Below are 25,830 nucleotides of genomic sequence, written 5' to 3'. Positions count from 1 at the left end.
TACCATCAGGTAGGAATAGTGCAGGTAGCATATATTCAGTTAAGGCTGTTAACAAAGTTCCCCTTTTTTAAATTAATAAAAAAAATGCTGATTAATGCCATGATGGGTAGTGGTGATCAATATTCATAGCCCTTTCCGTTGATGATACTGGGAAACAGAGGAATGAAATACAGAAAATAAGAGGAATAAATGGTTAAATGTGAATTAATGAGAGAGAGGGGGGGGAGGGAGGGAGGGAGGGAGGGAGATGGTATGTTTTGAGAAACTAAGAAAAAGTGCTTAATCTATATAAAAGATCTTGAAAAATGGCTGTGGCACACACACACACACCTACACACACACCTACATCCCCACATATACTTTGAAATGAAGGCACAGCTTAATAATGAACTAATATGCTTATCAGAAAATATGAACAGGAATTCATGTGCGGGATATGACAGCATGTTATGCTCCAGTATATTTAGTGCACACATAGCCACCAAGGCATTTTTTGTGGTAAGCAATATAAAAGTTAACTCTTTTTCTGATGAAGAGCGAAAATCTTATATCTATGTGGTTCCTAAGAGTCGACAATGATTTGATGACAGATGATCAAATCTATTTCCAGATAGATTCAAATTCCCATTAATCCGTATTCTTCTAGCTGGGGTAGATGCAACCTAAAATTCCACTATCTATAAATCACAGATTTATTTCTTTTTTCTTTTTTAATATATCCCATCTTTACTATTTTATAAACATCTCCGAGGCAGCAAAATTATCTAATACTCCCTCCTCCTGTTTCCCCACAACAACAATCCTGTGAGATGAGTTAAGATGAAAGTAATGGAGCCTTCTTTGTCAAAAGCATGCCACAGAATTACAGTTCAAGATGTAGTCCACAAGGACTGGTATTATCTATTACAGGGGTCTCCAATCTTGACAACTTTAAGCCTGGCGGACTTCAACTCCCAGAATTCCCCAAACAGCAAAACTGGTGGTCGAGTTTATACCTGAAGAATTTGGAGGGGGTGGAGAGAGGGTGCCTGCCTTGCTACGATAGAGCAAGTAGCTACGATGTCCTCAAGGAATGCAACTTTATTGTTTATAGTCCCCTTTTCGAAGAAAACCACAGCACAGCGCGCTTCTCTAAACTTCTAGGGATCCTGAATAAAAACAAAAATAATGTCTCCCTACCCCCACCCCATTGTGCAAGGGCAAATGGTAACGTCCGCTATTACTTCTCTTACCTCATCTTTTTTTTCTGCGGGAGGCGTGGCCTGCCCGTTGATTGACTGGGTGGTGTCCGACAACGGACTTAGGGTTGGGGGTGGGTGGCACGTTCAGGGATTGTTTCTGTACCGTCAGAAGGGATGAAGCGAAGTGAAACTGCTTTACCTTTTCACAGAGTGAATTCAGTGATAGAAATAAAGGGAACACAAAGGATCTTTGATAGACGTATTTAAATATAGAAGAACGCATGCGCATGCGTGCAGGGAAAGGAAACAAAAAAAAAATCTGAACCCGGCGAGCCGATCAGTCTCTTGGATGTTTGCTTCCAACTTGAGCCGCAAGACCTCGTGGCGCAACGGTAGCGCGTCTGACTCCAGATCAGAAGGCTGCGTGTTCGAATCACGTCGGGGTCATGGCATCCCTTCCCAAAAGAAGGATTTGTTTTACCCTAAGTACAGGCGATATCACTTTTCTCTTCCTGCTGCTCGTGGGTTCTCTTTAAAGCGGTCCCACGGGTTGTTTGTGGATTGCAACAAGGGGAGGAACGCTAACACGTGGGAAGGACTGAAGTCAAGATATACGTAATAAAGGTGTGGGGGTCACGGGGGGGGCGGTTCATTGTCCCGATAAAGCACGATGAATGTAATAGAAATCATGGAACATAGAAGATCAAACGGGAAATCCTCGAAGGAAAAATAAACAAAGAAGGTACAGTTGCCACTCTTCAAAAGGAGGACAAAGGAAGTGAAATCTTAATAAAAGAGAGCAGGAAAGAGAGATACGTGCACACTTGAAGTTGTTGAAGGCCGTTTATAAGTATTTTGAAAGATTATAGTAGTTTGGTGAATGATCTCCAGGAGCACAGTGAAAAAAATCTATTGTGATTAGGGTGGTTCTGAAGAACACCATTAACAGTATAACAGGTGGGGTGGGTAAGAAAATTAAACAACAGTCTATCTTAATGATTATTAATAAAATGAAACCCAATGACCCTGAGCAGTTCAAAGCAGTTCCCACCTTAGAGGATATAGGGATAGGTTGGGGAGTCTACCTTCACCCCAATAAATCCTTCAGTTGTCACTATAACAAAGCAGAGAAAACTGGAAATTAATCCCATGGTCTGCTAAAAATGCTGCTGGAAATAGTCCAGCAAATCATGGGCGCCTTAATCTGACTACCCATTGTCTTGGGGATGCCCTCCAAGCATTCATGCATTTTAAATAATCTTAAAGCAATATTGAGTATAAATGGGGGGGAAAAAAATCAATAAATGCACTTTTGTTTCCCACTGAAACAAAATTGTTGGTTCTTAATAGTTTATGTACATTTTTGCAAAACTGTTTAGCGCTGTTGGATATATATTGAATTAACACAGCTGAGCATTTCTCTGGCTATTACCCATGGCAACATCTGACTTCCATATGAGACTTATAGACTTATAGGTTTCCGTGTTAGGCTTCCACTGCAGCGTGTATTTCTTTACACTATTCACGTTTTTGCCAAATGGAGCCAGATAAAAACAATGAAAATTGTTTTTAAAATCAGTAAACAAAAACAGTATTACATTTCATATTAAATAATATTGTGAGTTTCCAGCATTTAAAACATCGTTCTCTAACATTTCCTCAGAAAAAAAAAAACTATCAAATTTTGGCACCACAATCTAAGGAGTGCAAGGTGATATAAGCCGACACAGTGAATGTCTGTCTATCGTATGCCTGTTTTTTTACCCCCTCCTCTCATAGATCACCAGTTTCTGGGGGGGGGGATGCATGGAAAACTAAATTGAACCCAGGACATCTGACTTGCAACTGATAGGGGCCTCCCTTTCAAAGGTGTGATTGATATACCTGGGGGTGTTTCAGAAAATGTTATGCGTGAAAAAGAAAAGGTGAGATGCGATTATTGATTTTGATAGCAATGCGTCACATCCAACTGTCAGGTATATTATAGTTCCATGTAACTTGCATACTGTATCTTTTTCTTTAGAACTGGGGTTCCCCCTCCCTTTTTTTCATTGCCGGTGAAATATGCCACTTTATTTGATGTCTGTGTTTTTATGAATGTTGACAGAGCTGACAAAATGAAATTCAACACAGAGAAAAGTAAATTCTTACACTTAGGCAAGAAAAACCAAAAGTACATGTACTGATTAAGTAAAATGTGGCTTAATAGCAGTAACTGAGAGGGATCTTGGAGTCCTAATGGACAATCAATTAAATATGAACCAGCAGTGTGTGGCAGCAAACAAAAAAGCCAAAGCAAATCCTAGGTTGCATTTAACAGAGGAATTGAATCAAGATCATGCGTGGTATTAGCCCTGCTCTATAAAGCCTTAGTAAGGCCACACCTAGAATGCTGCATCCAGTTTTGGTCACCACACTATAAAAAAGATGTTGAGACTCTAGAAAGAGTGCAGAGAAGAGTAACAAAAATGATTAGGGGCCAGGAGACTAAAATATATGAAGAATTGGGCCTGGATAATCTAGTGAAGAGAAGGACTAGAGGTGATATAATAGAAGCGTTCCAATATTTGAGGGGCTGTCACGAAGAGGGGGACAACCTATTTTCCAAAGCACCAAAAGCCAGTCAAAGAATAATGGATGGAAACTGAGAGATTTAAGGTAGAAATAAGGAGAAATTTTCTGACAGAACAATTAACGAATGGAACAGCTTGCCTTCAGAAGTTGTGGATGCTTCATCACTGGAGGCTTTGAAGAAGAGACTGGACAGCCACTTATAAGAAATGGTATAGAGTCTCCTGCAGGGGGTTGGATTAGATGACCTACAAGGTCCCTTCCAACTCTCTTATTCTAAGTTATTCTGATCAACATTGTGATAGTGTTCATTTGATAATACTGATACATCATTTTAAAATCATTTCAAAATAGGCAGGAATCCAGATGCATTAGTTAAGTAATATGTGTTTATTAAATACAAAAGCAATTAATAAATATTTAATAATTGAAAGAAAAATTCTTAACCAGCATTATGCTTTCTTTCGTAGGCCCACTACTAGGAGACATGGAGAATGTTACTGTAGATGTACATATAAAAAGCAAGGAACAAAACATACAAGGACTAAGTGTGAAAGAAGAAGTTGATGTTAAAAGTCTGACTGACGCTGAACTATGGAAGCAGCTTTGCTCATATGGAGTTAACCCTGGACCAATATTACGTATGTATCAGATCAGAGGTGGTATTCAGTGGCTTCTGGCTAGTTCTGGAGAGCTGGTAGTGGAAATTTTGAATATTTCGGAGAACTGGTAAATACCACCTCTGACTGGCCCCGCCCCCATTAATTCTCTGTCTCCCGAGACCCAGCTGATCAGGAGGAAATAGGGATTTTGCAGCAACCTTCCCCTAGAGTGGGGTGGGAATGGAGATTTTACAGTATCCTTCCCCTGCCATGTCCACCAAGCCACGCCCACAGAATATGTAGTAAAAATGTTTGAATCCCACCACTGTATCAATGCATGATGATTTTGGGAGATATAAAAGAAAGCTGACTCACTACTTACTACTCCCTATAACCAAGAGTTGGTATTTCTACTAGCATTTGCCCACCACTACCACCATTGCTTAATTTGCAAGAAATAGTTCTTGAAACACATCAAGCTTTGAGGCAAGCTCATTTTGATAAGGGGATAGAAATGCAGCTGTTTGAAATTCCTTCTTTTTTTTTTTGTAACTATATTACACAACAACAAAAGCAGAATGTGTATGTACCTTAGTTTATATTCAGTTATATATTCTGTTCTATCTTGTGGGATCTGGCTATGCTTCTGCATACTTTGCTTCAAATTTTTCAAATCATGAATGTTGTTTAACGTACTTTTAGTTAAAAATAAGGCTTTGTACCTCCAAACTAGGCATTCCGCAATGATAAGCATTTACTAAATTCCTTAGTTTTTAAAAAATATGGTAGTACTTTTTCTGGTCTTCAATCAAAAGGATTCTGTTCTTCCATTAATATTTTTAAGCATTTTTATGATGAATGAATTAGCTGAAGGTAGAATGAATGCTTATTGAGTTTCCACATGACATTACACAGGAAACACTTCAAAGAGAGGAATATAATTCAAAATGAATATAGAAGTATCAAAAAGATTGTTTCTCATTTTTTGTATAGTTTCTGAATTTGAATAAAAACAAATTGCATAATTGCTGGAGAGGCACATGAATTAATGGAGATAGATGTGAGTAGCATCTTAAAGTTGACATTAGCTTTTGACAGACCTTTTATAACCTTATTATAGATAAATTGGATTAACTCAATACATGTCATCAGATATAGTGAAACAAGTCCAGTGAATATTTGAAGTTGATGGTTATTTAGCCTACAGAAGAGAAAACCATGGTGGGGACATGGTAATGTTCTTCAAGTATTTGAATAATGCTTAAGACAGCAGATATACTATAATGTTTAAGATGTTGGACTTGGCCTGCAGAGATTCAGGTTCAAATTCCCAGTCAGTCATGGAATAGCACAGTAGGCAGTTTTAAGATAGGCATTCTCTTTCATCCCAACTTATCTCATAGGGTTGTAGTAATAAAATAAGGCCTCACATATATACTGCCTTGAGCTTCCAGAGAAGAAGCGTGAGACGCCCTCTATGTTTTCTGAATATTTAAAATTTGCATTCCGTATATAATATGGAATAGAAGAAAAAAAATCAAATCAAAGAATCAGGTTGGTCTATTTATTTTAGCTTCCACAAGAATGGTTTATGAAAACAAGCTTCAGCAATTGATGAAGCAATGCCCAGGAGCAGCAGCTGGAGAGAAGAGCCAAAAGGTTGATTGTGAAAGGGAAAATGTTGGAGCAAAAGGTAATGCCTAATAATCATTTGCTGAATGGAATGTTGCTCTTTCTGTGTATGAATATAATTATTACTTAGTCTTTGCTATTATCAACAGATAAAATTAACATTAATTGGCTTTATTCATGTCTGGAGTAAGGTAATTTAAGGCCCATTGATTTCAGAGAATATACCGAACAAATTATTTTGTACAACAAACAATTTATGTCTGATGCATAAGTAGTATGCTTATCGACATTGCTTTGTTCACATTCCAGAAACTTGTTTATTAGAACAAAATAAAAAACAAATCACCATGCAAAACCCTATAATCTTATATTTCAGCTGGAAGCTCTTTTCATAGAAATGCACGGTCCAGTTGCTGGGCAGAATTAATTATACAGATAATATTTGAACAAACGTTGGGAGAACTGTCCAATTCTCCCTATGTCTGGAGTAGTCTATTTCATGAAATGTCAAAATTAATGGCTTTCTTTCACATATAACTGTGAATAATGATCCAAACTTATGCAAATAAATCCCAGCTAATATTAATCGGTTTTAGATGTAATGACAAGTAAACCAAGCTGCTGGCTTTCTCATGGCCACATTAAAGAAGCGGAAGAAATAGCTACTGCTTCTGAAATGGGTAATGGGAGAATTGCTTATTCTACCCTAGGACCAGCTGCAGAAGCCCTTCTTCAGAACAGCAACTTCAGAGTAGCAGCAGAATGTGCCTGTAGTTCTGATAATGTAAGTTACACCAATTATGGAAATCTTGTGTCTATAGATAAATGCAAGGCAATTACAGGTGAATATAAACTGATGTACATTGTGCCAGACTCCTGACAAGTGAAGCAATTACTCCATTCACATAATTAGAAAGTATTTCAGTGGATTCTGTTAATACATTAGGGCCTCAGGAGAATTGGAGCAGTATTCGGGTATTAAAGAATGAGCCAATTTTATAAGATAATTCAGAAGGAATTATTACTAGAAAAATGGAAAGACTCCACATATATATTAAAGAAATTAGAAAAAAAACCCAGGCATAACTATCTTCTGTTGCATCATTTTATGCTCTGTTTTTAGAAATGCTAACCATGTCTGTTAAATGTTGATAGATCCACAGTCTTCTCAGTATCTTGTTCTAGTCCCAATAGACCTTTTCCTTTTTCCTTCTGATTCTAGCTCTAGGTTCAGTGGTTTTGCAAACTCATCCCCAGACGATTTTCATAGTGCTGTACTGTTTCCAGACAACTGAATGGTTTAACTGGTCCCTGAGGATTTCCATAAAGTCCTCTCAAGTTTGTGGTGTTATAAATTAATAAGGGGGTACTCTCTTAGGAGTACTCCAGAGTAGGAGTACTCCAGTTCATGAGGTGAAAAAAATGGTTTGCTTTCAAATTCTTTTCATCTTTCTCTTCCTTCTCCACCTCCATGCTTGGGCTTTACTTTCCAAACAAATGACCCTAGTCTGGGTGGGTTGCAACAGACCACACTGAGGATGTAGTACTGAGCTGCCTCAGCATAAATTGTAATGCCCCAGCACATGGGACATCTACCTAGACCAGTGTTTCACAACTTTGGCAACTTTAAGTTATGTGGACTTCAACTCCCAGAATTCCCTGGCCAGTACTGGGAATATTCTGGGAATTGAAGTCCACCTATCTTAAAGTTGCCAAGATTTAAAACCACTGCTCTACAGCAATACTGTAGCATTCTGGAAACTACTGTGATGTCTGCTTCTTGACCTGGTCTACTTAAAGGGATGACATCATTCCAACTGATCAACAAATGAGCTGGATTGTGGGAATATTGTTTTGGTCCTTCTGTTTCCCTGGGTAACTGTGAGGAAGATGCTTTAACTTTCTTCTTTCCCCATGGATCCTTTCCATAGATCCTTTGCATTTCTCCTCTCCACCTACAGTTGCTACTGCTTGCCCAGAATGCAACTGCAGATGTTGCAGAAACTGCCTTGGTTACCAGTCTGCTTCTGGGTCCAATCCAGGGGTGGGTTTCTGCCAGCATTACTGCCAGTTTGATGCATGCACGATTTGTGTGCATGCACAGTGGCGTGTAAATAGATCTGCGCATGCGCAGAACATTAAAAATGTCAAAAAAACATGCCACAGTGACTGGGAAACTGGTTCAGGTGCATGGCAAGCGTGCTGTCCCTACCGGTTCGGCAACTCAGTCACAATTTTTACTACCGAACTGGTGCAAATTGGTAGCAACCACCTCTGCCCCAATTCAAGGACTTTTATAGTATGAGTCCAGGTTATCTCAGGAACTGTCTCACTCCATTGGGATTGGACCTCTCATTCTGGTAGAAAGAACATACTGTGGATCCCACTGGTCTAGGAATTCCTGCAGGCAGGGTCCAGGAGAAGGGGTTTTTCTGCTTGGCTACCAGCCTCTGGAACTGGGGTCTCCAACCTTGACAACTTTAAGCCTGGCGGACTTCAACTTCCAGAATTCCCAGCTTTGCTAGTTGGGGAATTCTGGGAGTTGAAGTCCCCCAAGCTTAAAGTTGCCAAGGTTGGACACCCCTTCTCTGGAACATCGTTCCCTTCAAGCCGAGATCCATCCCCACCTTCCTGACTTTCTGTAAGAGCTTCAAAACCTGGCTCTGCCAACTAGCCTGGGGCCTTGATGGAGAGGTCTTTAACAGATTAAATCTCTACCCCATAGTATTCTGGTTTTATGTATTTATTCACTGGATTTTATCCAGGGTTATTATTTTAACTTCTTTAATTTTTGCTTATTTAATGTCTAGTTAATGTCTCCCAGAGTCTCTTGACAATGAGATGGGTGGAATATACATTAAATAAATAAGCCCCAATTTTCTCGAGATTAGAAAATAAATGAAGTCTTTTTGCTAAGGAAAGGGAGTCTTATCCATCCAGCCGGGAGAACCTGAATGTTTGTGCATATAATTTCTACTCCAACAATTAGCTCTGCATGTGATCTTTGGGACCAAAAGATTGTTTTGCTCTGTGCAACTGGCAGATAAACTCCTCCTTACAAATGATAGGGATCGCTTCAGGAAAATAACCTATCCCAGAGAATCGTCTTTCTTGAGCATTAAATGGCTGCTGTCTGGTTTCATTTTTCCATGTTTTCAGCCATTGCATTGTACCTATCAGAATCCAAACCAATGCAGGCTGTGGCAAAAGTGTTGAACTTTAAGAATTCATTCTTGTGATTTCAGTCAATCAAATGTGTTGGTGCACAAGAGTCCAAACTGTATCTCCTAGATGCCATAAAAAGAAGTTATTTATCTGTAATGGATGCTTTTGAAGTGAACGTTGTAGATCACTTTTTAAAACCCCTCCTTTATAGCTGATACAGAAAAATGTTTCATCTTCCCAGAATTACTCCTGTGTCTAAATAAGTGGGGAATGAAGGAGGCAGAGCATGGTCCATCTCTCAAAACATGCTCCTAAGGCATCCTTCTTTGGAGTTGTATCACTAAATATACTTTTTGAATTGTGGTGTGGGTAAGCATAGAACCCTTGTATGTGTAGTTGTACTAGCTACAGTTAGTAGTTATCACCATGTGAAAAACAGGATTTTTATAGCCTGCTGCTCACATTTCAGAGCTTGTACTATCCCAACAGTATGTACCTTATACGAGTCTTACCTTTTTGCAACCTCAGTTATGCTTTCTCTTCCACCTTAGAAAGCACCTTTAGATGAAATAACAGAACGCCAGAAGAAACTCTTGTCGCCTGATTCTGAGCATAGTTTAGCTAAAATAGTAGCAGAAGTAAGTACTGTAACTGCTTGATCAGGTTCCCAAAGATGTAATATGGCTTCTGTTACATACCTTTGCATCTGTGTCATTCCCCCCCTCCTGCCCCAAAGAATGAGAAGCGAGTAATATATTTAAAACAAACTGGCATTCTTAAGTAGAATTATATTTCCAGTAGTGCCAAAGGAAACGAAGTAGATTCTGAATGCATTTTGGGATGGGAAAAAGTGGGTGGCTTGTACTTTATTTGGAAGATAACCAAACCAACAGAAAACAATGAAACAAAAACGAGCTGGCTATATGTAGAATGGCAGTGATTTTATGAGATGGTCCATAATATTCATTTAAAGTCCCAGAAAAATCCTCTGCAATGCTTCAGGGTCAAAGAGAAAAAGGCTTTTTGCGAGTATAGGGCACTTACATTGCACTTGTTGGCAACTATTTAAAGCAGCAAGGGTTGCTACTTAAAGCAGCAACTACTTAAAGCAGGTACAGCTGCCTTCCACTGTAGTGGTGAAGGCAGCAACGTGATCCCAGGAAAATATATGTTGATTTAAAGATTTGCTTACAGGTCCTGTATGAGTGCCTTTGCATCTGCTAAAGCCCCTTTATTTCCTTCAAATTGAAAAATCAAACCCCAGTGTTTGAAAAATCAGGCCCCAGTGTTTTTAAAAGCAGGTAAATTTTAAATTGACCTGCAGTTGTACTCCCAATATTTCTGAAATTTGATCAGAGATTATAGATATTTGCCTTGAAAGTGTCATGTTTACGCCCTGTCGATATATTTCTTCATTACTAACAACTTGTCTATTAACAGCTCCAAGAGATATTACCAGAAAGCAAAATGACACCACATCGGTCACAAGGATTAAGGAAAAAAGTTGGCAACAGCTCTGAGGCAAGCAAACAAAAGGTACCTTTTCAACACTATGTGAAACACAAACTATTTTTTATTAAGCTTATAATTTGTTAAGGTAGAATTTTGGAACAAAACATTAAAAAATATTATTTAGGGGAATAGCACATAGCTCTAAACAGGTGAAATGATACGTTTCTCTTGAAAATGGCCCAGTTGTTAGAACTTTCTTTGAACTCAACTAGACCAAAACTAAAAAAAAACCTCCATCAGCAGGAATGTAACATTCAGGTCAAAAGAAGTTAAGGGTACTATCCAGGGGTGGGTTTCAAACGGTTTGCAGCGGTCCCTGCGAACCGGTTGGTCGGCGAACCTGGAAGTAAGTAACTTCCGGGAACGGCGACTGGCCCACCCGCCCGCCTGCGCTCCTTACCCGGTTTTGACGAGTTCTGCGCTTCCACGCATGCGCAGGATGCATACAGCACCTGTGCGATCCTCCAGGAGCAGCTGGAGCATTGCACAGATGCTAGTACGCATGCGTGTGCCGTGCGCATGCACGAGGACGCCGCCGGCCCCATTCCAACCGAACCGGTTGGAACGGGGCGAGAAACCCACCCCTGGTACTATCCATCTGATTTGGTCACACTTGACTTGGCATATAGCCAAATGTAGCTCCCTCCAATTGAAGATTTTGGACTAAAATATTGTCAGCGCTGAGGAAGCATCATTAAAGTACTTCTTTTTTATTTACATATAATCTGGGCTACTTTCAGATGGGAGGTTCACTATTCTTTCTCCATCAAAAGTGTCCTTAGAGTACTGTCCAGGCTTGCAGAGCAATAGAAGATATTCTGGATTAGGGGGTGCGGGAATGCTTGGGGCTGAATGACTGCACCTTTTTTCCATTCCCAGTTTCCAGAAACACACTATATGGCAATAAGCTGCTCAGATCCAGGTCTACACACCAGTCTTGACAGTGTTTATTTTCCAAATGGATAGGGAAAAATCCCTGCTTTTTTTCTTTTTCATTGCTACTCACAAATGTTTCATACACTTTACCATAAAGGTGAGTCTTACAAAGTGCTTTAAAGGTGCTTCAAGACAGAAGGCTCTTAATGCTACTTGTTAAGAAGCATTTCTTAACAAGTGGAAGCATAGTGTTTCCATCTCGCTTGTGGGGAAAATTATAGAAATGTGGAGAAAACAGAAGAGGATTACAAATTGAAGATGACAATCAACAATCAATTTTTTTTTTTTTACAATCAATTTTCACAAGACCGAGAAACCATGTGCTAACAAGTTTTGGAAGCCCTCTTAAAACCTAAACTCTTATTTAAGCTTATAGGAATGACATAGCTGAGAAAACTTTACAAACCATCCAAAATAGTCATAGGTCCCTGATTTTCCTCTGTGTTGAACCCATTTATTGTATTGAACTCCTTTCTTTAACAAGGAATTAATAATATTCTAGAGGCCTTAAATGTGTTTAAAACAGAGTAAGCCACAGGGAGATAACCTTTTTAGTTATTCTATAACATCACTTTAAGTGCTTCATTGTTGTCCCTCCTGACTTCTTATTTCTTCTTGTATGGAGAGGATAAAAATAGTAGCATTGCTGAAGGCTTTATTGGCACAAGAGATTTTAGATCATAAGGAATAAGAATGGCTTTGTTTGAAAAGCATTTTAACTTGAATGCTTTAAAATATGAAATAAAAGTCATCCTTCTGAATGTATCTGATAATCTCTGAAATATTAGGCAGAAATTATTTTTAACACATTTTTCTCTATTGGCTTTTGTGACCATGGATAATGATAAAAGACAAAACCCTGAATGATTAATTCCAATCCACTCCCTCCAAAAGGTGAAACACTGTGGTTGTATCTAAAGACTTTTGCCTGCTCTTTTATGGATTTCTTTTTCTATCTCAGGGAAATGTGTGGCATGCTTAGTGTTAGTATAGTATCTTTTGGAGGAGATATTTTTGAAGATTTATGATGTCTTTGTAGTACAGTCTTATTATGGATTGTTGTATATTAATACTAAATTGGTTGAAAAGTTGGTACACACAATGGCGAAGCCGCAGTCAGTTCTGTAACTACAGTTAGATCCAAAAGCAGAACAACTCTTATTATGCTGGCTGGGGAATTCTGGGAGTTGAAGTCCAGGCATCTTGCCAAGGTTGAAAAGATAACAATAGCAGTTCTTCTAGTAATTGTCTTTCATCAGCCATTCAGATATTCTAGGCAGTCTCCTTGAGACCTTCACTTCATTGTTTGTTTTCTTTTCACGCTTGAGGGCTGAGGTTTGTGTTAATCAGGATTGGCATTTCTATTATGCTATTTGAGGATAGGCAAGTATGTATTTCAAAGCTCAAGCTAGAATTTAGAGAGTTCAATAAGATGAAACAGTATACTGAGAACAAGGTACTCAAGAATAGGAAGAAAAAAATTGCATCCAGGAAAGAGACAAGATTTAGTTCTGAATCTACATCTAAGGACAAACCTTAGCTAATGAGCAAGAGATAGGCCCTTGCTTAAAATGAAAGCAATATATTTCCTCCTAGAGAGCAACATCCGATTTGAAAACTATAGTGAATATGTCAGTTGGAATAGTGGCGCTTAATTAAGGACTGCAGTTTATTAACTGGATATATATTTTGCCTTATCCCTGGCAGCTAAGGAACTTTCCTTTCATTCATCTGACAATAATAATCCATTTTGGTAATTTGGGCAGTGAGAGTGATTCACTGAATAAGCTCTGTTGTAAATGAATCTTCCCAATGATGGTTTAGTATTGCTGCAGTACTTAGAACTGGGCTTCAAATCATTTTTAGAATACATATTTATTGCCTTTGTTATGTTGGACATGCTTTTAACAAAAAAAAAGATGATTATATATTTAAGGATAACTTATTAAGCAGTTAGCTTCTGCAATAAGCTTTGATTTTCTCTTTTTGTCATTTTTTGCAAATTACTTCACTTTCCTATGAATCATGTGCTTCCTGGCACATGATTAATAAAATAGAGGACAATAGCAATAGCAATAGCAATAGCAGTCGACTTATATACCGCTTCATAGGCCTTTCAGGCCTCTCTAAGCGGTTTACAGAGAGTCAGCATATTGCCCCCAACAATCTGGGTCCTCATTTTACCCACCTCGGAAGGATGGAAGGCTGAGTCAACCCTGAGCCGGTGAGATTTGAACCGCTGACCTGCTGATCTAGCAGTAGCCTGCAGTGCTGCATTTAACCACTGCGCCACCTTGGCTCAAAAAGATTGAGTAATTTTGGGCAATCCCTCAAAGTACTGCACATGTGTATTTTTTTAAAAAAAATTGTGGTGCCAGACACAGAACAAGACTGCTTGACATCATAAAAACCAAACATTAAAAATAATTAATAAAACCAAGATGAATACCATAAACTTCTATCTTAATATCTAAGGATGTTTACCATATAGTATGGCTGTATTACTATTATCCTTCTCCTATTGGTATCTTATGAATATGTTATTTTGTTGTTTGCATGTACACTGAGAGCTTTTGCACTAGAGACAAATTCCTTGTGTATCCTATCACACTTGGTCAATAAAACTATTGTTCTGTTCTGTTCTGTTTGGTTCTGTTCCATTCCATTCTGTTCTATTCCGTCCTGTCTCATCCTGTCTAGTCCCGTCCCGTCCCATTCCTATTCCCATTCCCATTCCATTCTCCATTCCACTCTAATACAAAGGCAGTAAAATACTATGTTGACTATTCATTCCTCAGATGCCTCCAGAATGGTCTTAAATAGTTTCCCAAAGGAAACAATGGGGGTGCTAGCCAGACTTTCACAGAAGGAATCCTTTATAGGTTAACAGAAGGATTTTGAATTGCACCCAGAAACCTATTGACTAGCATTGCAGCAACCCAAGAACAAGTATTGCTTAATTATGGTGACTTTGATTTGCTGGTATGTTGCTTGTTATGTTTTGTACTCATTGCAATTTCTGAGTGATCTTTAAAGGCTGCCCCATATGAAGCACGTTGTGGTAATGCAAACTGGTAGTGGTAAATGTATGAGTCTCAACAGTCTTTTCTAAAAAATAAAAGTATGATAATTCTCCAGAATTATTGGATCAAAGGGTGGCTTTTTGAGGAGAAAGTGAATCATTATTTCTTTCAAGGTCAGTGAAAACATGTCTCTCTCAGTAAAGAGAACTGTTTCCAGGACAAGAATTATCATAATCCCCCCACTCTCCCAAAATAGTCAGGAGAGATATGGATTATATACTGAAAGATCAGATTGGCCCCAATCCTGCTGTCTTTTTGTAAGAGTCTGAAAATATGGTTTTGCCATCCGTCATGAGAACCTGGAAGTGAAGTAGAATCTATACTGAGTGCGGTTGATCTATGTAAGAATACCTGCATAGAGCCATGGTGATGCAGTCAGAGTAGTTAGAGTGCAGAACTACATGGCTACTTCTGCTGATCACCAGCTGCCAGCGGTTTGGCAGATAGAATCTCACCAGGCTCAAGGTTGACTCAGCCTTCCATCCTTCGAGATGGGTAAAAGGAGGACCCAGATTGTTGGGGGCAATATGCTGACTCTGTAAAACCGCTTAGAGAGGGCTGGAAAGCACTACAAAGCACTATATAAGTCTAAGTGTTCTCGCTAAATGCTACCTTGGCTATAGATTTTATTGTATGATTTTTTATAGTTTAGGTTTTTATTGTCCTTAAATTGTGTTGAAGGAATTGTCAAACCCCTCAAAGAAGATAGCTCCTTTAGTTTACAAGAAAAAGAATGTGCATTTTATGTATTTTATAAACCCATCATTCTTTTTCAGAAAAGTGAAAAACTGCACATTGATTATGGTCATCCTGATGCAAGCACCGTAGGAACTAGGTAAAGTTCTTGATAATTATCTTGTCAGTGAAGAAAGCCCAAGAGGTTCTTCAATACCTTTCAAAGTGTCTTCAGCCACAATGAAGAAAGAATAGTGCTCATTAAGCATCCCATCCAAACACAATATGCAAAAAGTCATAATGAAGGAAAATCTGGTGATTATTAGGTAATCCCCCCCAAACTTATTTTACTGAAACAGAACATGATTTCCATAGAAATCAACCATAGTTAGTTGCTCTGAAAAGTTGAAAATATTAAAAACAATCTGGCTAGTTGATGATTACAAGCTTCCATGTGAATTAAAGAGAGTGTTAAGAAAAGCTCCGAGGAGTGAATTTATAATATTTTAAACTAAAAATGAGTAAGATAGTGGAAATGACTTTCTAATGAGAAAAAGGCAAATATACCTATAGGCTAGTTGAGATATTCAATGCTTCAGCAATTAGCTTAACAAAAAGATTGCTAGATAAAAGGCCGTAAATGCTATTAAAAATAGAACCAAAGACTGTCACTTTGCATGAATTTTTGTTGTTGTATAGGAGTTCCTGTCACTAACTTGTACCTGTTATATACAAACCTCATTAAAATTCTGCGGCTCCAGTTTCTTTGTGTTATTATGTGCTATTACGTTAATTTTCAACCTATTGTGAATTACTGAAATATTAGTTATTTGTATCCTTTCATAAACATGTTCTGATTTGCAGCAGTTGGAGTTCTCTAATATGCTTGTTTTCCAGGTTAGACAAATACTGTCCTAGTCAGACACTGCATACAGAAATATATTAGCATTTTTTCTTTTTGGATTTCAGAAGTATAATCAGCTAATATACTGCCTTTTGTGTTTTTAGTTCTCGAAGAAGAACATTAAGAGAGACTCCTCCTCCCCTTAAGAAATGTCCTGAAAACATACCACAGAAAACATGTGAGAAACCAGCTGAAGGACCTATGCCAATAAGGATAAAGATTGCCGTGTTTTGTATCGCTGTTTTCATTCTCTTTGTATATGTAACTATGGAAACCAATCCATTTACAACCCTCTTTAGCAGAAAATGAGTGCCACCTTTCTTGAGAGATGGGTGAAGACCAAGGAAGGCAATTTGGTTAGCTGTTTAGGAACAAGCGACTTCAGTAACTCATTAAACAGCAATTGGGATAATCCAGTTTGTGTGTGTGCACGTGCGTGTTTTAAAGCATTTTTTAAATGTTTCTCTAAACTAGAAGATGGGGCAGCATTGTATTCTTTACTATTTCTATCCGAACTGCATAATTTGCAGGGAGAGTCTTAATTAGTTTTATGTAAGCACTTCATCTGGTATTTTGTCCCTATTTTAATTTAGAAACAACTACCAGGTTCCAGAAATTAAGAAAGACCTGCTGAGATTCTTCTAAGCAGTTTCCTTTATTTTTCCTTGCCTATAGACAGAAATATTTCCAAATTAAAGCAGATCATTTGCACCATTAAACACATACTCTGAGAACTCCTGAGAAGGAACCCTCTTAACTCTCTCCTTCCACACATACTATCTAAATCTCACTGTCTTTTGGTCTGCTCGAATGCACTCTCTCCCTCTTAAGAGTCCAGACTGCATTCCACCACATGAACGATTCTTAGTACTTTCTCCCTTCCTCCATCCTTATCTGTAATATATGAAGAGGTCTTCTTATTCCCCAGTATAGCTGTCAAAAAAGGTCACTATTGCAACCACCCATCCAACGGCCCACCACTCTCTAATATGTGTAATGTAAAAAGGGGGCAGAGATCCAATTGTGTGGTTGTGGCTGACATATTGTCCATTTAGGATGCTGTAGGTTACTCTGCTAGAGAACTGAGGCTAGGTCCCATAAGCTTCACCTCAACTTGATTTCTTAGCTCAATAGCAATAGCACTTACTGCTCCATAGTGCTTTCCAGCCCTCTCTTAAGTTGTTTACAGAGTTAGCATATTGCCCCAACAATCTGAGTCTTCATTTTACCAACCTCAGAAGGATGGAAGGCTGAGTCAACCTTGAGCTGGTCAGAATTGAACTGACAGTTGACAAAATTAGTCTGCAATATTGCATTCTAACCACTGTGCCACCATGGCACTTCAAGCTCAAGCAAGAGCATTCCTCACTTTGCATAGGATAAGGGTGCAGGCTACTTTTGGAAGAAGCCTCCTAAGTTACCTCAGAGAGACAATTTACTCTATGACAAAATGTTCTTGTTAAGGCTTTCAGGCATTGCTTTAATTCACCAGGCTCAACACAGAATAAGCTTCCTTGCTTCCTTGCTTGTTTTGTGATTAGTGTTCTAAATTTGGCATAAGGATTTAATTTCAGAAAAATGTTTTTCTTAAAACGTTACTTGTATACTATGGTGATATTGTCCATTCTGGACTCAAATTTTGATCTTGAATGAATGAAACCTGTATTCATAATTGCCTACTAGCTTTACAAACTTAGACCTAAGCTTTTTAAAACTACTTTTTTAAACCAGAAACATCACCTTAAGGTTGAATTCATCTTTCTTTATTTTAATTGGTAGATGAAATTGAAATACAAATTTGAGCATTTGCAACTGCAATAACTTGGTTTTGACAATCACAGGAGCTCATAGATGAGAAGAGGTGAAAAGTTACTCTCTGAAAACGTATTTCCTACAAGTGCCAGGTTCTTTGTGCAATTTCTACAGTATCTAATGAAGTGCTTTGTTATGCTTCTCTCTTCCCATCTTTCTAAATTGCACACCTTGTGGTTTTATTCTGTAGCAATAGAAGCACAAGCAGCAATCTAGCTGTCATAGATTTCCAATGAATACTTCCTATGATTACCTCTTGACATAAGATTTAGTGAGAAGGAGAGACTGTTTGACATATCTTTACATATCCATACTAATGATATTATACTATTGCACTGTAATAATGTACATACAAGAATAGAGAAAACATAAATGAGTTGAAATCTAATATTTATTTATTTATTTATTTATTTATTTATTTATTTATTTATTTATTTATTTATTTATTTATTTATTTATTTATTTATTTATTTATTATCAAAGTTATATAGCTGCCCATCTCACATAAAAGAGACTCTAGGTGGGTACAACAAGACTGTACAACCGTTAATATATTAAAACAATTACGAGGGAGGAAAAATCAAAATGGCTAAGAAGAGTAGATGTTAATAACGATGGAGCTCATCTTTACCTTACCAGTGCCCTGGAGTCCCAGCCCTGGTGGCATAACCAGGTTTTGAGGGACTTCCAGAAAATCAATAGGGATGGAGCCAGCCTCACTTTTGTAGAGTAGATTTAGGTTACCAGGGAATGAGTAACTGTAAGCAGAGCATCTCAATCTAGGAATGGGTGCAACTGGCACACAATTCAAAGTTGTGCAAAGGCCCTCTTAGCCATGACAACTACTTACTCATCAAGCAGGAGTTGTGAGTCTAGGAGGACTCCTAAGTCTTTAAAGACTTTTAAGACAGCAAAGTCCACCTTTTGGACAGAGAGGAATGCTGGTTTGAAAGAGGGGGCAAAGAGGCCATCTTATTCAAAATTGAACAGCCCTCTCTCAACCGAGGGTGTGGGATACAACATCATCTATCTCCAGTCCTTTCAACAGTTTCAAGAAGGCTTCTACTCTGCTGTAAATGAAAGCTTCCAATTCTCTGTCTAACTTAATGACTTCAATTGCTAGCTCAGTAATGACCAAAACCAAAACAGTCTTGAACTATTTAATTTATGTAGGTGTTTAGAGTCTCCAACATGTATCACAGCCATTACAATAACCGCAATGGCTCTGTAAGGTAAGAACCTGGCTCTGCCCAGTTTTGTTGATGTTTTTGTTGATGTTTTTAGCTGGTTTCTGGTGTTTACTTCCAGTTTCTGATTTTAAAAAAATGCCCAGTGGATAAAATGGATTTACTGAACAACCATGGTGTTCACTTAATAGTCAGTGTTTGCTCAATGATTGCCACAAAAAATATAAAACCTCAGGAGACTCTCTAGCACCGTGATGGCGAACCTATGGCATAAATGCCACAGTTGGCATGCGGAGGCATTTCTAAGGGCACACAAGGTGTTGCCCTGTCAGCTCCAGTGTGCATGTGCGCACTGGCCAGCTGATTTTTGGCTTTGATTTTCAACCGTTTTTCGCCTCCGGAGGCATCCCTGAAGCCTCTGGAGGGTGAAAAACCACCCAAGGCGCTTATGGAGCCTGGAGAGGGTGAAAAACGGACCTACCAGGTCCACTGGAAGTCGGAAAACAGGCTATATCCAGCCTCCAGAGGGCCTCCGGGGTGGCAGGGGAGGCCATTTTTACCTTCCCCAAGCTCCAAGAAAGCTGTGCGTGCATGTGCAGAGCAGCAGGTGAGGGAGTCACATGTGCATGCGCAGGGGGCACGGTGTGGGGGGCATTAAATTATGGAGCACAATTTGCTTTTGGCACCTGAGGCGAAAAAGATTCACCATCACTGCTCTAGCATCACTACCCAATTTTAACTGGGTGGGTGGGCATGCTACTATTCAAACACTTAGACTGGATTGCACAGCTTGTCACTGTTAACTTTCTAATGTATACATGAGCCTGTGTGCACAATCCAGAAACCTTCTTGGAAATAAAAGTAATACATAGGCTGCCAGCGTTCTATTTGCAATTCTTTTTATCCTTTCAATTTTAAACCATATTTTAAAAAGAGTTGGGACAAGGAGTCTGGCAGATTCTAAATATATATATGCTGGAGTATTGTTATGCACAAGAGCAAGTTTATGCTATTATGATTATTAACTTTTCACCATACAGATTGTATGTTAGAAGTCAACCATGCTGTTAACCCAGTATGATCTCTGGGGTAGGAATATGCAATGTACAGCTTGCAATTTATGTTTCATTTACAAATCCAATAAATTCTTTTGCTCCTATTCTCATGGGAACAAATTCTGGTCTTTTAAAAAACCCACAACTCTTTCATTTTTGCACATGGCAAACCAGAGATATTTAGCATAGCTATAACTTAGCTCTATTTTCCCAATCTGTGAGTTTCTGATAGAGGCGTGCATGCACACACATACACACACCACGTTGCGCAAGAATGAGCTCTGGAAACTGCAGAGCCTCTTTTGTTCAGCCAGTGCATCACAATCCTGTTTCAGTGTCACAGTGAAGCATGAGCTTTCTGTGAGAGCTACACAGCAGCTGGAGACAATGAAATCTCTCTTCTGAGCTACATGCAGCTGTCCTGATCGTATTTCAGCCTAATAAGCTGCCGTCCTAAAATTTCCCTGCCACACACAGTGCACTCTTTCTCCTTTCTTCCTTTTTCCCCTTTAATAATCTGACTCTTAAATCTTTGGGTTGGAGGTGTTTCCATGGCACTAACTGTTATCCATCCCTACACAAAGCTTCTCCTTTTCCACACCGAGCTACCAGTGAAGGCAAAGGAGGCTCACTTCTGCGTGTCCATGTTATCTGTTGAAAAGGACCAGCAACCCAAAGTCATTTTCCTCTTTTCCCCCTTCCTTTGTGTCAAGTGTCTAATATTATACCAGCATGGCTCTTAAGTGACAGCTCTTGTTTGTCAGCACCGAGCCAGGCATCGAGAAAACATCAGTCCTGCACTACACACCTTGGATTTTTGTATCGTGACTGAGATGATTGTCTTCCCATGTGATTCAGCCTTTTATTTGGTACTGTCCTCTTTTTCCCCATTTATATTTTGAGCTGGCATTTTTCTTCATGGTAAGGTAAGCTCATTTAAATAAATTGTTAAGGACCTATTGCCCTCAATTTCAATGATGATAACATTTAATGATATGTTTTACCTGAAATGCGATAGCTGCTTATAAAGGCAAGGACTAGAATAATTTTTAGCATCAATTCAAACATAGATTATTATTATTTTTTGGCAAACAAGGCTCTATGCAAGTTTCCCCCACTTGTGTGGCCTAAATTTCAAGATGCTGCAGAATCGGACGTTGGGGTCTGACTTCTTTAGGATAGAATATGATTAAGCAGATTTCTAATTTTACAGACCTGGCACAATAAATAAAATGGAATTTGAGGAAGCCATTAAGATGCCTTTACCAAGAGTTTCTTTTTATTTTCTATGTTTATGTCCATTATGGATAACTAGAAATAACCTTAGATCATTTTGAAAGAATTGTGGAAATTTCTTATAGGTGATGCCTAACCATTTTGTTTTGACAGTGAGAAAATTAATCACAGGATTTTATGGAGAAGATGCTAGATCTCATTCTTGTTCATCTTTTAGATATGATGTGGTGCTTTTATATATGTACATAGGATAAATCAAATTTATACTGTGTATGCTAAATATAATGGAAATGGAAATACATAGATATATAGCTCCTGATAAATTTTGAACTATAAAATGGAGGGATCTAATGCTGATGTATTCTCCCATCCCCTTTTTTTCCTGTCAGGATTCTGTGATAAATAAAGGTTAAAGTCCTGGATTCTATCAATTGTTAGAATCCTAGAGTGGACTCATATAAGGCAAGCTGAATTTTATATCCTGATAGGAATTTAGTGAAACAATTGTACGCTCTACTTTATATGCTAAGCACTTGTATGACTAATATATTATTTTAAATTGAACACATGTGGAGACTTCAATAGTTTGACATTATTCCTTCTGAAAGCATTTCTATTCGTTCTCCTGTGTTGCCCAGCTCACTGGAAACACTGGTGATTGGTAACAAATTGTTTCTCAGTCATGTGGGTTTCACTGGTGATATCAATACCATTTTAAGGAAAGGAGAACATAACAGAGACCTTATAGTTTTCTGTAGTTGTTAAAGCAATACTGTTGCCTGTCATACAGGTTAAATACACATATCTGGGTACTGGATTCAGACTAAAAAAAGGGTTCAGAGTTTTTGAAAGCTAAACATAGACCAAAGGATTCTCAAAACATTATTTTAAATAGCTCTTGGTATAGCTTGCAGGAGCTGTCCAGCAGTTCTGCAGTAGATCTGAAATTGTTCAAAAAAGCAATGTTGAAGTTAAACAGAAACATTTATATTGCTAACTTAAGATTTTAGTCTTCACTGCCATTTTTATGAACCTTATATAATAGCCATTCATGTTTAATCCAATTTACTGTTACCTTGCTTGGGTAGGAGAGATCTAATGTCGACATAGCCTTTGTGTTTGCAAAGTCTTGCCACTTCAATTACAGTGTCAATGTGACAGGCTAAAGTACTCTGGAATTCTCTATATTATGGGCAATACAATTATTTGCACCAATACACCTGAATAAGACTTTGCAGAACAACAGCCTAAGAACACACACACAAACACACACACACAATTTTGTTTTCTATTCCATAATTTTATATTTGCAAATGGAGCTTTAATTAGTATTTTAACATTTTAACATATTAGTTCCCAAACATTATATATGTATGTGGGGAAATTGTCTTTATATGCCCTACTGTCTATACATTTTTAATGTTTTGCTTAGATATCAAAACCGAGAGCTGTTTTAAACATTGCCAAAAACTCTAAATAAGCTATATACTTAGGAGGGGGGGGGGAATAGCTACATTTTCCCCTCAAATTAAAAAAAAATCCTTTTCATTATTGACATAGCTGCACAGATGGGGTGGGTTTAAGCTGCTTCCACTGCCGATTTGCTCAGGGCATGGGCACGCTTGATGTACGCTATACGCACATGCACAGTAGGTAAAAAATGCTTCTGCACACACGCAGAAGCAAAAAATAAAATATAACCAGCTCGGGGGCGTGGTTGGCCAAGTTACTACCTACTTGGTCAAACCGGGCCCGACCGGTAACCCACCTCTGGCACACCTCTGGCACAGAATCATTTATGCCTTTGACCACATCCTAAATTCAGCATTAGCCTAAAATCTGATGGGAAGTTAATATGCAAAAGTTTTGCAGTAAGCTAGAGTAAACATGCAAATCTTAAAACTTATTTTGTAGTCAAAGTGTCATGTATTTCATGCTATCATATGGGGGTATTTTAAACCAGTTGTCCCCAACCTTTGGGGCTTGGCAACCCAGTTGTGGGGGAGGGAAACTGGGCCTCATGAGTGGTGGTCTGGTACATGTTTCCACATGAAAGCTCTTGCACAAGTGACAGGCCAGCATGCATACACACAGCTCAACTTACATGAGTGATGGACTGGCGCACAGGCATGCAAGGCCTGCTGCTCACACCAAGTTGAGCTGCATACGCACATGTGTACACACTCTGGCATGCCACTTGCATTCCGAATAGGCCATGGTCCAGTAATAGGCTGCGGCCCAGGGTAGGGGCCTCTGTTTTATTTGTGCATTTTCTCCACCTGTTCAAAACTGCTACTCTAGTTCCAATTTTAGACTCAAAATCCTATCTACAAGGAGTTTCACTAACACCCTACCAACTACTTGCCTCCCTGAGTTCTTTTACCTTGTCTAAGCAGAAATTTCCTATGAATTAGTGTGGCCCTTTTTATGCAGTCATGTTTTATATTTGTCACTTGGGAAATGAACAAACTAGTTATGTTTTTTGCACATAAATGTTCCGGTTTCAAATATGGAATTTTTGATATCAAAATCAAAGCAAAACTTTTCTTCTCAGCTTTATACGGTTGAAACCTTAGTTCAGTCTGCAATGTCTGGCATATTGTGCTTTTTGAAATGCAACTTTAGAGAATTTAAAGAAAGCTATTCTTTTCTCGTAATGCAATATATATTTTATATGATAAAATTACTCAATATATACTTATAAAAAGATAAGCCAGGCAACTAGACAGGTATCTTGTCATAAGCCATTTAGACGTTAGAGTAGAAGTTAGCACTTTGTCTAAGCAAAAAAAAACAAAAAACCCAATACTGATATAAAAGAGAAATCAACTTCTCTAAAACTCCAGTTACAAATCTAGAGTATCCGATGACAAATTTCATAAATAGATGATCTATAGCCCATAAGTTACATGTGGTCCTCAAATGCCTCTCTCATGGCCTACTCTGAGTGCCCAGATTGATGATCTCACTATTGCTGACTGAACAGCTACAACAGGGAAAATTAAAATCTGAGATAGCATCTTCCTAACCTCTCAAACAACAATGTTAAAATTGCCAGGAAGACTATTCATACTCATGCCCAATACCTTATGAACAAGTATTGAAAAAGTGAATTGCACATAATACTCTGAATATATTTTGTAAAATATAATTAATCATTTTCCCATTAATTTTCATCACCTAACTGCTTTGTGAACAATTTAAATAAGTCCCACAAAATCAATCACTTATTGGGCAAACATTTTTATTTGGATTCTTCTTACAAGTACTTCACAATTCCTACCTGCAGTCTAGCATTGTGGAAAAGGACAGTATATTGATATACTGGGGAAAAAGAGACAAGCATTGTGCCATCCCCTTTTTTACACTTAAAGGTGAAAGTAAGACTGTAGCAAATACATATCTGCTTATTAAAAATCATAACACCAGGGGGCTCCTTAGTGTTTTTTGTCAATTAATCAGGTTCAGCTGTCATAAAATTGTTTAGGTAATCTATAGGTATCAAAATGCTTCATGAAAAGCACCAACCAAGTATTTGATCATTAAAAATTATTACTTTTTTCTTTAAAAAAATAAAAGAATTATTCCACTATTGTAATAACATTCTCTGACACATAAGAACCAATTTCTCATTTTGTAAACTCTTGATTTTACAGACCTTGATTCCACAGAATCTGGAAGCAATGGATAACATCTGAATTTCAGGCAACAGCAGATTTTACCACAAACAAGAGACCAAGTCTGCGGTTTGGTGAGGTAATCAGAACAACATTTGCTGCTTCTCCTAAAATGTGGCCATGCTTCTGCATATGCTTCATTTTAAAGTGAAGACGTAGCTAAAGACAGAGTTTTTCAAGTTAATAGGTTGTCCAATATCATCATCAATGAAACCAGTACCTCCACAACAGATAGCTAAAGGTAAGGGTTTTCCCCCCTCCCCCATGTATGGATAGGTTTTGCAACTAAAAAAAAAATCAAATTTGCAATTGAATGGACATTTGGAATTAATGGACATTCCATCCCCTGACTATTCAATTGAGGATTTACTATATTTATAGATTCTTCAGATTAATGGAAAACAAAAGAAGTCTCCTGTGTTTTTCAACTAATTCACATTCAGTTTGAATGTATTGCAGAGGAGAAGCAAGTACAGTAATTGAATTTCTTGTGGCTAGAATGTCGTGTACAGTATTTGCATTATATACCTACAGTGTGACAGGTATATATCTCATTGTTCCTGTCCTTCCCTTATACAATCATCACCCCAGTATATGTAGCC

At 38.2% G+C, this 25,830-nt stretch overlaps 1 protein-coding gene and 1 non-coding gene across 2 annotated transcripts; both read left to right on the top strand.

Moving 5' to 3' along the window:
• The first annotated feature begins 1,556 nt into the window (after positions 1-1,556).
• On the top strand, positions 1,557-1,628 carry TRNAW-CCA (transfer RNA tryptophan (anticodon CCA)). Its single transcript has one exon. It is a non-coding gene; the product is annotated as a tRNA-Trp (tRNA).
• Positions 1,629-1,841: 213 nt separating this feature from the next.
• On the top strand, positions 1,842-16,670 carry LEMD1 (LEM domain containing 1). The gene is made up of 8 exons (XM_087720810.1): positions 1,842-1,923; positions 4,223-4,393; positions 5,928-6,047; positions 6,697-6,770; positions 9,703-9,789; positions 10,592-10,687; positions 15,459-15,517; positions 16,366-16,670. Exons 2-8 carry the CDS (start codon positions 4,240-4,242, stop codon positions 16,568-16,570), a joined length of 795 nt encoding a protein of 264 aa, XP_087576936.1. The 5' UTR covers positions 1,842-1,923; positions 4,223-4,239; the 3' UTR covers positions 16,571-16,670.
• Positions 16,671-25,830: the final 9,160 nt, after the last annotated feature.

The sequence above is a fragment of the Thamnophis sirtalis genome, unplaced genomic scaffold, assembly GCF_051295495.1.
Source record: "Thamnophis sirtalis isolate CommonGarterSnake01/CBP01778 unplaced genomic scaffold, rThaSir2_p1.2 scaffold_7, whole genome shotgun sequence".
Taxonomy (NCBI): Eukaryota; Metazoa; Chordata; class Lepidosauria; order Squamata; family Natricidae; genus Thamnophis; species Thamnophis sirtalis.
Note: the sequence above shows the minus strand (reverse complement) of the source record. Positions and strands in the feature narration are given on the sequence as shown.